This window comes from Ictidomys tridecemlineatus, chromosome 9, assembly GCF_052094955.1.
Source record: "Ictidomys tridecemlineatus isolate mIctTri1 chromosome 9, mIctTri1.hap1, whole genome shotgun sequence".
Classification (NCBI taxonomy): domain Eukaryota; kingdom Metazoa; phylum Chordata; class Mammalia; order Rodentia; family Sciuridae; genus Ictidomys; species Ictidomys tridecemlineatus.
Genome location: NC_135485.1, coordinates 1,327,170 through 1,342,382, shown reverse-complemented (window position 1 = coordinate 1,342,382; position 15,213 = coordinate 1,327,170). Strand labels below are relative to the sequence as shown.

Here is a 15,213-nt window from a genome sequence, read left to right as displayed (position 1 = left end):
TGCATCACTGTGATATGCTATTTTAAGTCCTTTGGGTATAAACTGAGGAGTGGGATAGCTGGGTCAAATGGTGGATCCATTCCAAGTTTTCTGAGGAATGTCCATACTGCTTTCCATAGTAGTTGCACCAATTGGCAGTCCCATCAGCAGTGTTTGAGTGTGCCTTTTCCCCACATCCTCACTAACATTTATTGTAGCCCATATTCTGGATGATTGCCATTCTGACTGGAGTGAGATGAAATCTTAGAGTGGTTTTGATTTGCATTTCTCTGATTGCTAGAGATGTTGAACATTTTTTTCATGTTTATTGATTGATTCTATTTCTTCTGTGAAGTATCTGTTCAGTTCCTTGGTCCATTTATTGATCAGGTTATTTGTGGGGGTTTTTTTGTAGTTCAGTTTTTTGAGTTCTTTATATATCCTTGGAGATTGGTGCTCTGTCTGATATCTGTGTGGTAAACGTTTTTTAACATTCTGTAGTCTCTCTCATCACATTATTGATTGTTTCCTAAAAGAAGATGCTTTTTAGTTGGAATCCATCCCATTTTTAAATTTTACTTCTTATGCTCTAGGACTCCTTGTTTGGAAAGTCAGGTCCTAAGCAAACATGATGAAGATTTAGGCCTGCTTTTTTCTTCTATTAGGCTCAGGGTCTCTGTTCTAGTGTCTAAGTCTTTGATCCACTTTGAATTGATTTTTGTGCAGGGTGAGGGACAGAGGTTGAATTTCATTTTGGCACATATGGAGTTCCAGTTTTCCCAGCACCACTTGTTGAATAGGCTGTCTTTTCTCCAGTGTATGTTTCGGCACCTTTGTCTGGTATGAGATGACCATTTATGTGGGTTTGTCTCTGTGTCTTCTATTTTGTACCATAGGTCTGCATGTCTACTTGGTATGAATACCATGCTGTCTTTGTCACTATTGCTTTGTAGTTCAAGATCTGGTATTGTGATGCCTCCTGCTTCACTCTTCTTGCTGAGGATTGCTTTGGCTATTCTGGGTCTCTTATTTTTCCAAATGAATTTCGTGGTTGCCTTTTTCTAGTTCTGTGAAGAATGTCTTTGGGGTTTTCATAGGAATTGCATTAAATCTGTATAACAGTTTGGGTAGTATGGCATTTTCACTGTATTAATTCTGCCTATCCAAGAGCATGGGAGATCTTCCCATCTTCTGAGGTCTTCTTCAATTTCTTTCTTTAGTGTTCTATAGTTTTCATTGTAAAGGTCTTCCACCTGTTTTTTTTTTAAATTTACATTTATTTGTAGTTGGACACAAGACTTTTATGTTATTTATTTATCTTTATGTGGTGCTGAGGATCGAACCCAGGGCCTCGCTGTGCTAGATCAGCTCCACCCCCTGAGCCCCAGCCCTAGCCCTCTTCTTCATTTCAGTAGTGTCTGTTGTGATGCTTCCTTTTTCATTATGAATTCTAGTAATTTGAGTTTTCTCTCTCCTTTTGGTTAGAGTGGCTAAGAGTTTATCAATTTTTTTTTCAAAAAACCAGCTGTTGTCATTTTTTTTCCAATTTTTTCTTTTGTTTCAATTTCATTGACTGATTTGAGCCCTGATTTTCATCATTTCTGTCTTCCTCTACTTTTGGTGTTGATTCGTTCTTCTTTTTCTAGGACTTTGAGATGCAATGTCAGTTGGTTTATTTGTTTACTTTTTATTCTTTTAATGAATGAGCTCAATGCAATGAAATTTTCTATTGGCATAGCCTACATAGTGCCCCAGAGATTTTGGTATGTTATCTCAGAGTTCTCATTTACCTCTAAGAGTCTTTTTATCTCTTCCCTGATGTCCTCTGTTTTCCATGCATCATTCAATAGCTTATTGTTTAGTCTTCAGGTGTTGGAGTAGCTTCTATTTTTAATTTTATCATTGATTTCTACTCTCATTTCCTTATGGTCTGATAGAATGCAGGGTAAAACCTCTATTTATTTATTTTATTTTTTGTATTTGCTAAGACTTGTTTTGTGGCATAACAAATGGTCTATTAAGGATCCAAGTGCTGCTGAGAAAATTGTTGATGGATGAAATATTCTATATATATCTGTTAAGTCTAAATTATTGGTTGTATTATTGAGTTCTATGGTTTCTTTAGTTTTTATTTGGAAGATCTATTCTGTGATGAGAGAAGTGTGTTAAAGGCACCCAGTACTATTGTGCTGTGGTCCATCTGATTCTTGGAATTGAGAAGGGTTTGTTTGATATACATGGAAGCTCCATTTGGGGGGACATAGATATTCATGATTGTCATGTCTTGTTGATGTGTCATTCCCTTAAGCAGTATGAAATGCCCCTCTTTATCCCTTTTGACTGATTTTGGTTTGAAGTCTACTTCATCTGATATGAGGATGGAAACAGATGCTTGTTTGTGTGGTGTGTGTGAGTGGTAGGTTTTTCCCTACCCTTTCACCTTCAGTCTCTGGATGTCTTTTCCTATACATGCATCTCTTGAAGCACCATATGGTTAGGTCTTTTTTAAAAAATCCAATCTTCCAGTCTATGTCATTTGATTGATGAGTTTAGGCCATTAACATTCATGTTTATTATTGAAGTATGGTTTGTATTCCTGGTCATTTTGTTTTATTTTTTTTATTCTTTAATTTTTTTTTAAGAACAGAGATTCTTTTTTTAAGAGAGAGAGAGAGAAAGAGAGAGAGAGAGAGAATTTTTTAATATATATTTTTTAGTTTTCGGCAGACACAACATCTTTGTTTATATGTGGTGCTGAGGATCGAACCCCGGGCCGCACGCGCTACCACTTGAGCCAAATCCCCAGCCCTGTTTTTTTTGTTTGTTTGTTTGGTTTTTTTAAAATTTGACTTGGTCACTTCGTTGATTGGCTTTTCCTTTAGTGTAGTTCCTCCCTTTGCTGGTTTTCATGGTTGTTTTTCATTTCCTTCTCATGGAATATTTTGCTGAGGATGTTCTGCAGTGCAGGCTTTCTCATTGTAAATTCTTTTAACTTTTGTTTATCATGGAAGGTTTTTATTTCATCATCAAATTTGTAGCTAAATTTTACTGGATAGAAGATTCTTGGTTGGCATCCATTTTCTTTCAGAGCTGGGGATATGTTGTTGCAGGGTCTCCTAGCTTTGAGAGTCTGGGTTGAAAAATCTGCTGAGATAGGAATTGGTTTCCCCCATATGTAATCTGAAACTTTTCTCTTGTGGCTTTTAAAATTCTATCCTTATTCTGTATGCTAGGCATTTCATTATAATGTGCCTTGGTGTGGATCTGTTGTAATTTTGTACATTTGGGGTCCTATAAGCCTCTTGTGTTTGATTATCCATGTTTGGGAAATTTTCTAATATTATTTCATTGAAGATATTGTGCATTCCTTTGGTTTATATCTCAGTGCCTCCTCTATCTCAATAATTCTTAGATTTTGTCTTTTTATGTTATCCCATAATTCTTGGAAATCTGTTTCTTACCATCTTCATTGTATGGTCAACTTTATTTTAAGATTGTATGTTTTGCTGATGGATTTGTGGCTTCTTGGTAGAGCACTTGCCTAGCATGTGTAACGCACTAGATTTGATTCTCAGCACCACATGTAAATAAATGAATAAAACAAAGGTTCATTAACAACCAAAAATATACATAAGAATAATTTTTAAAAAGATTATATATTTTGTCTTCATTGCCTGAGGTTTTGTCTTCCAAGTGCTCTCGTCTGTTGGTGGTTCTTTTTATTGAATTTTTTATTTGGTTTATTGTTTCCTCATTTCAAGGATTTTTATATGTGTTTTTTTTTTTCAGAATCTCTTTTTCTTGAAGTAATTTTTTGCTACCTGCATTTACTCTCTTATCCCTTTTTAGAGTGATCAGTTTTTGCCTGTATTGGCTCTCTTATACCATTCTGGGCTTTGATGATCATTTCAATTTTGTACATTGTGAACGCCTTCTCTGACATTTCATCTATGTGCTGTCAATGGATTCTATTATTGCAGCATCTTGGTTTGTTTGGGGCACTTTCTTCCCTTGATTTTTATGTTGTCAATGTGTCATTGTGGATCTGAGGTATTAGAATTTTTACCCTATAATTTTGTAGTGTCTCTGCAGGTTACCAATACCTCGCCTTTAAGTGGGAGATCAATATTTACAGCACCCAGTGCAAACAATGTGAAGCCTTAAATCAAATACCTCCTATTTAGACAAGTATAGTTTTGTAGCAATAAACATAAATGTGTTCAATTAATATCTATGATAAAATAGTAGGTTTGCATAAGGTCTCCAATTTCTAATGGTAGACAAAGAGAGAGAGCAGGGTGTAGGGATGTGGGGTTTATGAAGTAAGAGGTGAGAACATGGAGGTATGAAGTCATGGGAAGAGTGAAAGAGGAATCAAGAGAAACAGGCTAGCAGGGATACCTCTGGTGTAACCAAGCCTGCAGGGACCTTGGTGATAGTCTTCCAGGTCCTGGCTGTTGTCTCTATATGGAAGTGGGCCAGGAAAGCCACATGTTGGTAGATTGGGATCTATCACTGTCCTCCTCCGGGCATGCATGATTACTCTCCTCAACTGCTTTTTGACTAAGACTTCTGCCCCCTTCAGCCCTAGGTTCCTCTGTCTGTCTTCTTCTCATGCCAGGTGACCTTGGAGGGACTGCAGCTATTTTTGGAACCTAGATAGAAGGCAGTTGGAGAAGGAACTTCCTTTCATTTGGACCCCAGTGCTGCTATTTCCAAGGCTCCCTGCTCCTTCCTATGCAGTGGAGGGAAGCCAGCTGTTTTGACATGGGGATGGCTTCCAAGAGCATTGCTTCCACTCTGAGTACCAACATGAAGGGGCAGGGCCAGGGCTCTTGAGATGCAAACGGAAACTATGATCGCCAGTACCAAAAACCACAGCTGGGGGAGAAACAAGGTATGAAGTATGTGAAATCAGGAGACGTCCACTTTGGACCACAAGGAGTCACCAAAACAACTAGAAAACTAGGTGAAGTACCTGAACCAACAGTTTCCAGATATCCAACAGTGGGCAGCATATTGCTTTGGTTGCTTAGAGAAGAGACAAATGAGGTGTGTCCTGTGAGTGCCTCATCTAGAGGCAAGACCACAGTATGGGAGGGGACCCAAGCAGAGACTCTGCTGGGATGGGGATGTCTTGAATTCTGACCTTCCAGAATGGATACTGGATACATGAAACATTCAATAGAGACCTCAAAAGGGCCACACTTAACAGGAGATCTTAATGAGCCCTAATGGAGAGGCCACTCACCCACCCAGCAAAGCTTAAAATCAGACCTTAGACAACCAATGGATCTACAAGCAACTCAAGCCTGCCAGGAAACTCTTGAACAAGGGCATCAACTCCACATCCAGCTTTTGGTCAGAAACCACAGGCATGCAAAGCTGTCCCCCATACCTGCAAGTGGGAAACTTCATCAAGGAGCATCAAGGCAGAAAGGCTGTACCCAGTCCCTGGGACTCCTCTGCCAGACCCCCAAGTGCTTGGCAGGGGTCAGGCTCTGGAACAAGGCCTCCCGAAAGCCACACCCCAGCACTGAACAGAGAGAGGCAGCTGAGGAGCAAGGACATGTTATTTGCCTCCAGTTGCAGAAACTCCTTCCTCGTTAGCCAGGGCATTCAGGTAGCTCAGAAGAGCAGCACTCTGCAGAGGTGAAGGAGTGCTGAGCCAGGTTGAAAGTGCACTCCCCAGTCCTGACTGCCAGTTGCTGTAAAGAGACTTCACTTATCACCTGGCATAGTGTGGGTGCTCAGTACCTTGCCACTTTATGATGATGGTATTGGGGGTGGGGATGTGGCTCGGTGGTACAGCACTTACCGAGCATGCCCTGGGTTCGATCCCCAGCACCAAAACCAAGTTATGATTATTGTATTTGTGGGGAATTCTTTCATTCCTCAGACCTATGAACTCTCACAAGTGGAGGATTTGTTTGTCACCCACATCCAGTTAAAACAGAAGTCCTCACTGGTCAAGTACCTACTCACCCAGCACAGCTTGTTGATGCTCATTCTCTTGAGCGCTCCCAAATCATGTTAAGTGTCAGACCCGAGAGGATGTGGGTCTACCTAATGTGGGGTGTGGACTCTGACTCAAACCCTGGCCTCCTCTCTCTACCCTGCTATGACCACACAGTCCAGGGACTGCAGGGCCCAGGCCCACATGTGTCTGAATGATTTCCACAGTCCCTGTCTTGTGTCGGACAAGGTACCCTGGAGACCAGTAAGAGTAGAGAAGCATGCCACCTGCCACAGGGCTGTCCCTTGGCAGTCCTCATGCTCCTATCATGAAACCACATGCCAAGTGCCTTGGGGAAGCCAGAGTTAGCCCAAGACAGGGCTTTTGCCTACCAGGACTGCATGGCTGTTTGCTACTGTCTCTCACCTGCTTTTTTCTATAACCAGGCTATGTGGCATCCATCATGGGCAGAAGGAGGCCTCTGCCCAGGATCCATGCACGGGACCATCAGCTCCGGGCACAAGCAGAACGACAGGCAGTAAACTTCATGGTGCAAGGTACTGGAGCCCAGCCGACTGCTGCCCACCTCTCCTGTGCCCTGTCTCAGCACCCCTGTCCCTTGGGCATGTGGAGGCTGCAGAGCCAGGCAGCACCCTCCAGACTACCATGGTGCACTGCTCCTGGAAACCCTCCTGAGGAACCCCATAGCCCCACCTGGTGGTCTGGCAGTACTGTCAGTGGCATGACTGTCACAGGGTCATCTTTATAATTAGGATTCTTCCCTCCAGCTCCACTGTCCCCCATACCTACAAGTGGGAAACCCAGTCAAGGAGCATCAAGGCAGAAAGGCTGTACCCAGTCCCTGGGATCCCTCTGCCAGACCCCCGAGTGCCTGGCAAGGGTCAGGCTCTGGAACAAGGCCTCCCGAAAGCCACACCCCCATGCTGAACAGGGAGAAGGAGCTGAGGAGTGAGGACATGTTATTTGCCTCCAGTTGCAGAAACACTTTCCTCTTTAGCCAGAGCATTCAGGTAGCTAGAAGAGCAGCACCCTGCAGAGGTGACGGAGTGCTGTGCCACTGGACTCCACACTGGCTGCCCGCATTCCTCAGGGCCCTGAAACAGAACTCTTTGTGTCCACAGGCTCTGCTGCAGACCTCTGTAAGATGGCCATGATCCGCATCTTCTCTGCAGTGGCCACTTCCCCCACCCTGACGGCCAGGTCAGTGAAGACAGTCAGGCTACATGCTAGCCAGCCTTTCCCAGGGTTTGGATGGGAAGTGGCTGTTCTAGGCAAGACCCCCATACCTGCTCCACCTGTGGGACCTCCATTCTGGCTGCCCACCTACCACAGAGCAAAGGACCCCTTGACCCGAGCCCTCGAGACTCATAGCCTGGCCTCTAGTGGCTGGGGCCCAGCAGCATCAAGCAGAAGTGCTCTCCTCAGTCCCTACTCAGGGCCTGAAGGGAGGCACAACCTGAAGGCCCCATCTGCAGCTGCCCCTTCCCACATCCCGGCAGGTCACAGTCCCACAGCAGACCATGGGGATGCTATGCTTGCCCAGAACCCATGCTCAGGTGCACCTCAATGGCAGGTCTATTACAGTCACCCCAGCCATGACTCTCTCAGGTCTGTCTCTGCCCTGAGTTTTGAAGTGGCAGGAGGATAAGGAACTGTCACCCCAGCTGCCTCCCCCTGGCAACTGAAGCCTGAACGTGGCTACAGGTGACCACCCAGACATCCCCTCTCTTTGTGGAAAGTGGATTCCCCTCAAGAATCCCTGAACCCCTTCAGATGACTAAGCCACATCAGCCCCTCAGAGGGGTGGTGGTGTCAGATCCCAGAAGGGATTCACTTTACATGCCCACCCTAAAGACCTAGGCTATCCACTCTGGTCATGTGGGGTGGCCTCAGCAGGCCAGAGTGCGACTGTGGCTGCCCAGGTGGGTCATGCCTCCTCTGCTGGGAGGGGAGCCAGTGGCAGGGTGGGCAGCTGCTTCTCTAGATCATAAAATGTGAACTGGTCTCAGCAGCCTGCACTCTGCAGCCCCACGCACCCCACCTCTGGGATGTAGAGAGCTGCTTACAGTGGCCTTCCGTTTCTACCCAAGCTCAGTTTTCTCTTGGCTTCTAATGTTATTTTATGTGCTAAAGAATGACTTCTTCTGTATCCGAGATCTTTCATCTTTCTTTAAAAACCTGTCTCCTTTATTACTTCAGATACTTTCTTTGCTCATTTTGACTTTTGAGCCAGTGTTATTTTGCTGATTTCAGCAACTTCACATAGGAGAGGATACTGTGGGGTGGCACCCCACAGAGTTGAGGGCAGGAGCCTGTCCCCAGACCCTGCTGGCTACTCCCCTTTGCAGCCCTGCACTGACACTTCTTCGCTGGGGAGGAGTCATGAAGGAGGGCTGCCAGGAAGACAAGGGTGCCTGAGATCCCAGCTGACCTCCCCATGACCCTGCTGACTCCCACGCTGACTGGACGGTGCTGACTCCTGCAGTGATTGGGGTGGTCAACGGGTGGAAGCAGAGTGAGCAGATATTGCCCCACCTCACATCTCATTGCCTCTCGCCGCCATCTGCTGCCTCCCCAGCAAGCACATACCAGCCAAGGTTTTCCTCTGGGTTTCCTGTAGTTCTTCCTCTGCTGGGATGTGGAAGTCCTGCCCACTCCCAAAGTCTCTCAGGGTGGACTCCAGCTTCTCAGAGGTGTGAGTGACCTGCAGTGGTTTTCCACCATTGAGGAAGACTAGAAACATGGTCTTGTTTTTGCTGCATGTAGAATTGGTAGAAGAAGTTGTCATGTGAAGACTTGGCATCTTTGGTGATAGGACCTCCTGCAAGCTGAGCACAGGTCATTAGGGGTTTAACTGCCACTGGCTTTAACTAAATGTGGAAAAGGGGGAATGAAGGCACAGCAGGATGTGACTCATCCCAGTTCACCAGAGCTAAGCCAGCACCAGGTCCCCCGTGCCTCCTTGGAGGTGGATTCGAGCAGGGGCACCACACAGGTGTATTCTCAGGAGGAACCCGCAAGGGGGCTCAGTGCCGCTAGGCATGCCCCTTGGAAGGGAGCTGCCTCTCAAGCCTGGGACAGGGACATGAGGTGGGGCCCTCTGGAATATTCCCTGAGGGAGCCTGGGTCTGTTGGCCTCAGACAGGCTGTCCAGATGCAGATGCAGCAGCCCTACCTTCTCTCAAAGGCAGCGCTCTCCCCTGACCCCGTGCACGGGAGGTCTGAGCCTGTGTTCCTCTGCTCCTCATCCACCCTGAGCCACACATTCTGCTGACTCCTGTGCCCCAGTTTCCAGTTAGAAACGCAGCAGTGTCTCCATCCCATGCTGTGAGGGTGATGTGTGAGTGACTGACAACCGCACCTATTCTTAGGTCCTGCCAGACCAGCAGCTCAGATCTCACCATGTGATTTCAAAAAGTGTGAAACTTTCTGCCAAATCTGGAAAGATTCACAAGCACCTCTTCTGAGGTTTCTGCCAGTTTGAAAAGTAAGCCCCAGGGAGCCAAAGACCCTGGCAGACTCATGGTCCCTACCGTGTACTGCCAGTATGACTCCTGGAAAGGCAGAGTCCATGCTCTGACCAGAGGCTGCATGAAAAAATGCAGGTGCACCTCGCTGAGGGTGCCCTGCAAAGTGTGCACCCAGTATTGGCATGGCCCAGCCCAGTGTGAGTCTGCAGATGCTCAACTATGAGGACGTGTGCTTGGCCCTCAGGAAAGTGGCACAGCTACAGCAGCTCAGACTTCCCAACTTGACTTTTTCTCCCATAATGAGAATCCAGGACACAGTGGTTGCTGATTGTTTCAGAAGCTCAGGACAGCAGGACTAAAGGTCCTCTGGCTACTAGTTTCTTTCCTCTTGGTGCCACAATGGAGGTAGCTGCTCTGACCACCACAACACTTTCCAGGCCAGAGGAGAAAGTGATGACCAAAAGAGCTTAGGCAGCCCTTTCAGGGCCTTCCTAGAAGTTCTTGGCACACTGCATCTAAGGGAGAGCTTGGGAAGACGGCTCCATCTCCACCCACCCAACAGCAGAGAGAGGAGAACAGAATGAGGCGGCCACCACAGTCTCTGCTGCAGAGTGCTGATAGAGCCCCCCTGCCCAGATCTTAGAGAGTTGCTCCTCCTCCCAGCCAGCATTCACCACCACATGCCTGTGACTGCTGCCCAGCAGGGCTTCATACAGCTCCCCTGTGCAGCCCCAACTTTCCAGTACCACATGGGGGTGCAGCACAGGCAGCAGGGGAGGCAGGATGGGAAGGGATCACTGTCGCTCAGGGTTCACACCAGGAGAAAGCTGAGGCTGTAAAAGGCAGAACACTGGGGCCCCATGTGCCTCCCATCATTCCCGTGGGGCTTCAGGCCCTCACTGATTGTCCTGAGTCACCTCTACCATTGCCCCTTCCTTGAGTGGGCAGATCCAGACACCACTGTCCATCCACAGGAGGGTGTTGCACTGAGTCTGTGTGCCACAGCTCTGGGCTGTGAGGATCATGTCCCAGAGGATTCTGAAGCTGTCTGCAGAGGAGCATAAGCCAACCAGTGCTGCCCTCCAAAGAGCATGCAGGGTTACAGAAGTTGGTGCAGTTTTTGAACCAACATGGAGCTGTAGGAGGCAGCTGCTTGGACAGGACCACTCCACCCCTTGCCCTGTGCACTCTTGCTCCTGTCCCTTCTCTCCACTTGAATCTGTAAAACCTGCCAGAGACCACTGCCTAGCAGTTCATCACCCCCAACCCCTGCCAGGCCTGTCCTGGCTTCCTGTCCATACTGATGCAGGGAGGGCTGAGGAGGTTTGGGCTGAAGCTGCCCTGGAGCGTGGCCTGTGGTGGAGAGTGCAGCCCTGCTCAGGCTGCTGGGAAGGGACACCCCGTCCTGCACAGCTGGAGGGCTCAGGGTCCATCAGTCAGGCTGTGGAGCTGAGAGGCACCCAGGCTGTCCAGGAGTCTCCACACAGGCGCTGTCACCAGGCAAGTGCATGTGCAGTCCTGGCCAGGCTACCCCAGATGCCCCCTGTCATTGTAATGGGGGGACTTGGAAAGATTTTTAAATTTTGCACGTTGAATTTTGATGTATTTTGTTGGATATTTATTTGACTTCAGAAACAAAATTTTAAAAGATTGCCCCATCCCATTGCTGAGGGTCTTCACTGCTCACAGCAGGCCCCATACCTGTCCTTTTAACCCACGACAGGGCCTCCACCCCCAGCCCAGAGAAGACTTTCTCCATCTGGGCCAGTCCTCAGCCAGGGGCTGGACAGCTCAGCAGGGTCACTTCTATGGAGCCTTCTCCCTCTCTTCCAGCACCTTCTCCCAGCTCCCGGAAGCTGTTCTGGTGACTGTAAAGTGACCCCAGGCAACAGTGCCTAGGGTGGGTCCTCTCCACCTCGCCACAGGGCAACCTCTTTGGGAGCATATAGTGCCAGACAACCTTCCCTGAATCCTGGAGAATGAGCCCATGTCCCCACAAGGCAGTGTCTAGGCTACCCAGGTAACTGTTGCCCCCTTCCAGGTTGGTTGCCCAAATTCACGATGAGCTGCTGTTTGAAGTGGAAGACACACAGGTCCCTGAGTTCGCAGGTAAACCTGGGAGAGCAAGAGGTACTTCCTCTCACACAGTTAAAGAGACCTGCCATTCTCTTGAAACCTGTCCTCTGTCTGACCTTCCATGGACCCTTTCCCTAGCAGGAAGGGGCCCAGCTTGGTGTGGCACCCTGTAAAAGCCCAGGTGGGCATCCAGTGCTGTAGTGGAGCTTCCAGAGCATTCCACAGACACCAAGGCTGGACGTCCACCTGCCTGGCGGGGACGGTCTGGACGGCTGGTGGCCCAGGCCCGGAGGCTAGTCACAATGCCAGCACCACAAAGTTGCCCTCACAGGTGTGGTGGTCACTTAAGACTTCACCCAAAAGCAGCAGAGATCATGGTCTGTGCCCAGGCTGCTCTGGCTGGGAAGAGTGACCAGCTGGTGCCTCTTCTCAGCCCCAGAGCCATGGCCAAAGCTGGAGTCGGGAGCACGGCACCTGGCCAGCCTGATTGGGGAGGGTGGAGGTCAGTGCATAGCAGTGTTTTGGGCTGGAGGGCAGGACTGAGGGGCTTCATGCTGTATCTTGGGCCATGAACCAGCCACAGCAGCCATGTGGGGATCAAGGCCCCTAGACCAGCCAGTTGAGGTGACCCTGTGGATGCAGGAAACAATTAGGGAGTTGGGGAGGGGGTGCTGGGCGGGACTCAGCCTGAGCTTCCTGTCTGTGACTCTGGAGCCCCTGAGGTGAGGAGCTTGGCCAGGGCTCGCCTGGGCAGGCTCAAATGGCTCTGCGTTCCTGTTCTAGCTCTTGTCAGGGGAACCATGGAGTCCTTGCAACAGATTCAGGACCCGGAGCTGCAACTGCAGGTGAGAAGGGCACACCCCTGCCCAGCCTCCCCACTGTGTCCCTCACTGTCAAGAATCAGCCCAGAGTGGAAGGGGAGTGCCAGACTGCTACTATGGCACAGGAAGGCAAGGACAGAGGATTGGCCCCTTGCCCTGCATGCCAGGACTGCTGCCAAGAAGCCCCCTTCCCTGCTGGTGGTTGGCTGTTGCCTGGTGAGAAGCCAGGATGAGGGTCAGCTGCTCCCCCCAGCCTGGGACTCTCCACCACCCCTGTGTCCAAACCTCTTGCCTGAGGCTCACACTTACTGGGGGTGTAAGTGCTGGGGGCCCCCACCTACCCCAGGCATGTCCATAGAATATGCCCAAACCTAGTATCAGCCTGCTTCTGCTTGGGCACCACTTGGAGGCAATTCTGGGTCCTCACCAGGAAAAGACTGTAGTGCAGGCTCCCCAAAAGTGATGGGGACAATTGAAGGAGTAGTAATGAGGACACGGGGGCAGGGTCCCAAGTCTGCACAGAGTTCCCAAGTAAGGTCAGAGACATTCCTGTCACTAGTGAGGATCCAGCCCAGTGGAACGGGCTGTAGAGGGGCTTACCAGACCTCCTCCCAGAGCAGCCTCTGCTCTGCTGGCAGGCAGCCCCCTGGGGGACCCTCCTGGGAAACCCCCCCCTCCCATAGGATGTGCCACTGCACCTTCAGAGCTCAGGGACTCACCAAGGCCTCCCCTCTCCCCACTCTTCAGAGGAGAGGGCACCCAGAAGCAGCCCAGGTACTTTGCCCAGCCGGAAGGGAACTTATGCCCTCTAGTAGATGCACAGAAGCCTGTGTCTGGGCAGGCAGAGGAGTGGGACTACCAGACAATGGAAGCTGGGAAATCCCCACCCTGGCTTCCAGAAGGAGCCCTTCTAGAGCACCAAGCTGGGGGCACCACTGGGGCTACAACTGGTAGCTATGGTGGGGCCCTGGGCAAGAGAGTCCACACAGAATCAGGGCCACCCATGAAGAGTCTGCTGCCCCCCTGGCTCCTACCCAACTGGGTGATTTCTGGGGGTGATGGGCACAGATTGCCCCAGGACACACCTCGCCCACCCTAGGGCACCTTGCCTGGAGGCCCTCCCTACAGGCTGGGCCGCATGCTGCACCAAGGACTTAGGGGACATCTCTGTCAAAGCCAAGGCGTCACCATGGGCAGGGGGCTGTGTGTGGTATGGACCTGTTACTGGGAAGACGAGTGTGCATGTGCACAGGTATGTACATGTGTGCACAGCTGGGTGCTGCCATGGCTGTGTCCGGTTGTGTCCCAGGATGTGTGGGCCCCTCCATTCTGCTTATGGACCTGGGAGGCGTCTAGCTAGCCCAGGCCCAGAGCTCACTTCTGATTGCCACCCACAGGTGCCCCTAAAGGTGAGCCTGAGCGCCGGCCGTTCCTGGGGACACCTGGTTCCACTGCAGGAGGCCCTGGACTCTTAGCTCAGCCTGAGTCACACCGAGTCTCCCAGCAACAGTCTGGCTGCCCAGGTCGCTGGGCACCTCCTGGGCCTGTGCATTTTTCTCCTTCATTTTGTCTGTAGCCCCGGGCAACAGGAGGAGGAGGGAACTGGTCTCCACCAGCCCATTGTGTGGCCTTTCCCAAGGTCACCAATGAGTACTTTGAGCTCCTGGATGAATACAGGCCCTTTAACCCTTTGGGGCTGGGCTGACTGGGATGTCCCCTGGAGTAAACACTTTGTGTGAAGCTTATCTTCCTGGTCTGAGTGAGTTCTTCCCATAGCTAGGAAAGGCCATGTCCACAGCCAGAGGCAGGGCTGAGGCCCCAAACTGGGGTGGCCTGGACACAGCCCAACCCTGTTGGTTGTCCACTCAGGCCCTGTGACGCCTGCTCCAGATGCAGGCTGCAGGCCAGTGGGCACTAGCACAAGGAGACAGCCTGTGGGGACAGCACCTGAGGCTCTGGACAGAAGGCCCGGCTTCCACCCACACCTCTGGGCCCACAGCCGGCAGTGCAGCTGGATGTCCCCAGAGTGTTACCTGAGCCCTGGCAGAGATGGGGGCAGCCCCTGACCCTGGTTTTGCCCTCCTGGGAAGGAATGTGCAGGGTTGGATTCCTCTTGACTCCCATGCCAGGACAAGGAGCTGGGCATGGCAGGGCCAGGGAAGAGGAGAGGAGGAAACCCCATGAAAAGCTGCCTCAGAGATCTGTTTTGGGGACCCTCCAGGTTACAGGGTCTCTCTGCCAACAGGGTGGCATCCTGTGCTAGGGTCTGACTGAGCATAGGTCTGTGTCCACCCACTATCCCTGGTGCCCCTCCATACCCCGCTCTTTACCCCTGGTCCCCAGTGCTGCCTGAGCCCCCTGGGGCCCCTCCTGACATCTCCCTCCCTTATAGACACTAGGGCTCCACCTCCCCACTTTGACGGCCTTGGCGCCCACCCTCCTGATCCAGATCTCACTGTCCCTCAGAGGTGCTGGGTGAGCAAGAGGGCAAGCAGGCAGGGCCCAGGCCTATGGTGGCACTACTCACGGGCTGCCAGGGACACTGGGACTGAGAAGAATCCAGGACAAGGAGGCCTCACCTGTTGGAAGCTACCGACTCAGGAGAAGGGCCAAGACCCCAAGGGTATGCAGATCCCGGCCCAGAGCCAGAGGACAGCAGCAGGGCCCCGTGGCTTGTAGTTCCCCAGGGTGGGAGGGGAGGGGGCGCAAAGCCGCCTCTCAGCTGAGGCAAGTGTTTGATGGGTTGGAGGCGACTGCTTGGAAGGCCACCCAACCCAAAGCCCAGCTGTCACCTCTCTGCACCTCCCATGCTCAGGGGTAATGTTCAGGGCCTGCTTCCAGGCCGGGTCAGCTGGCAGCGGCAGCCCAGCCATGGGGGAGGGAGTCCAGC

The 15,213-nt window shown here is 50.5% G+C and overlaps 1 protein-coding gene across 6 annotated transcripts in view; it reads left to right on the top strand.

Moving 5' to 3' along the window:
- The window catches only part of Poln (DNA polymerase nu), a 162,887-nt gene extending 148,819 nt beyond the window's left edge, over positions 1-14,068 (top strand). For 2 of the 6 annotated variants that reach the window (XM_078020856.1, XM_078020855.1), the window contains 5 exons: positions 6,382-6,492; positions 7,078-7,156; positions 11,468-11,535; positions 12,286-12,347; positions 13,721-14,068. In XM_078020856.1, the coding sequence (XP_077876982.1) occupies positions 6,382-6,492; positions 7,078-7,156; positions 11,468-11,535; positions 12,286-12,347; positions 13,721-13,798 (398 nt within the window). In that variant the 3' untranslated portion in view covers positions 13,799-14,068. Of the gene's footprint in view, positions 1-6,381; positions 6,493-7,077; positions 7,157-11,467; positions 11,536-12,285 lie in introns of all 6 variants that reach the window. The other 4 variants (XM_078020853.1, XM_078020851.1, XM_078020854.1 and 1 more) reach the window with 3 other exon arrangements.
- The last annotated feature ends 1,145 nt before the right edge of the window (positions 14,069-15,213 follow it).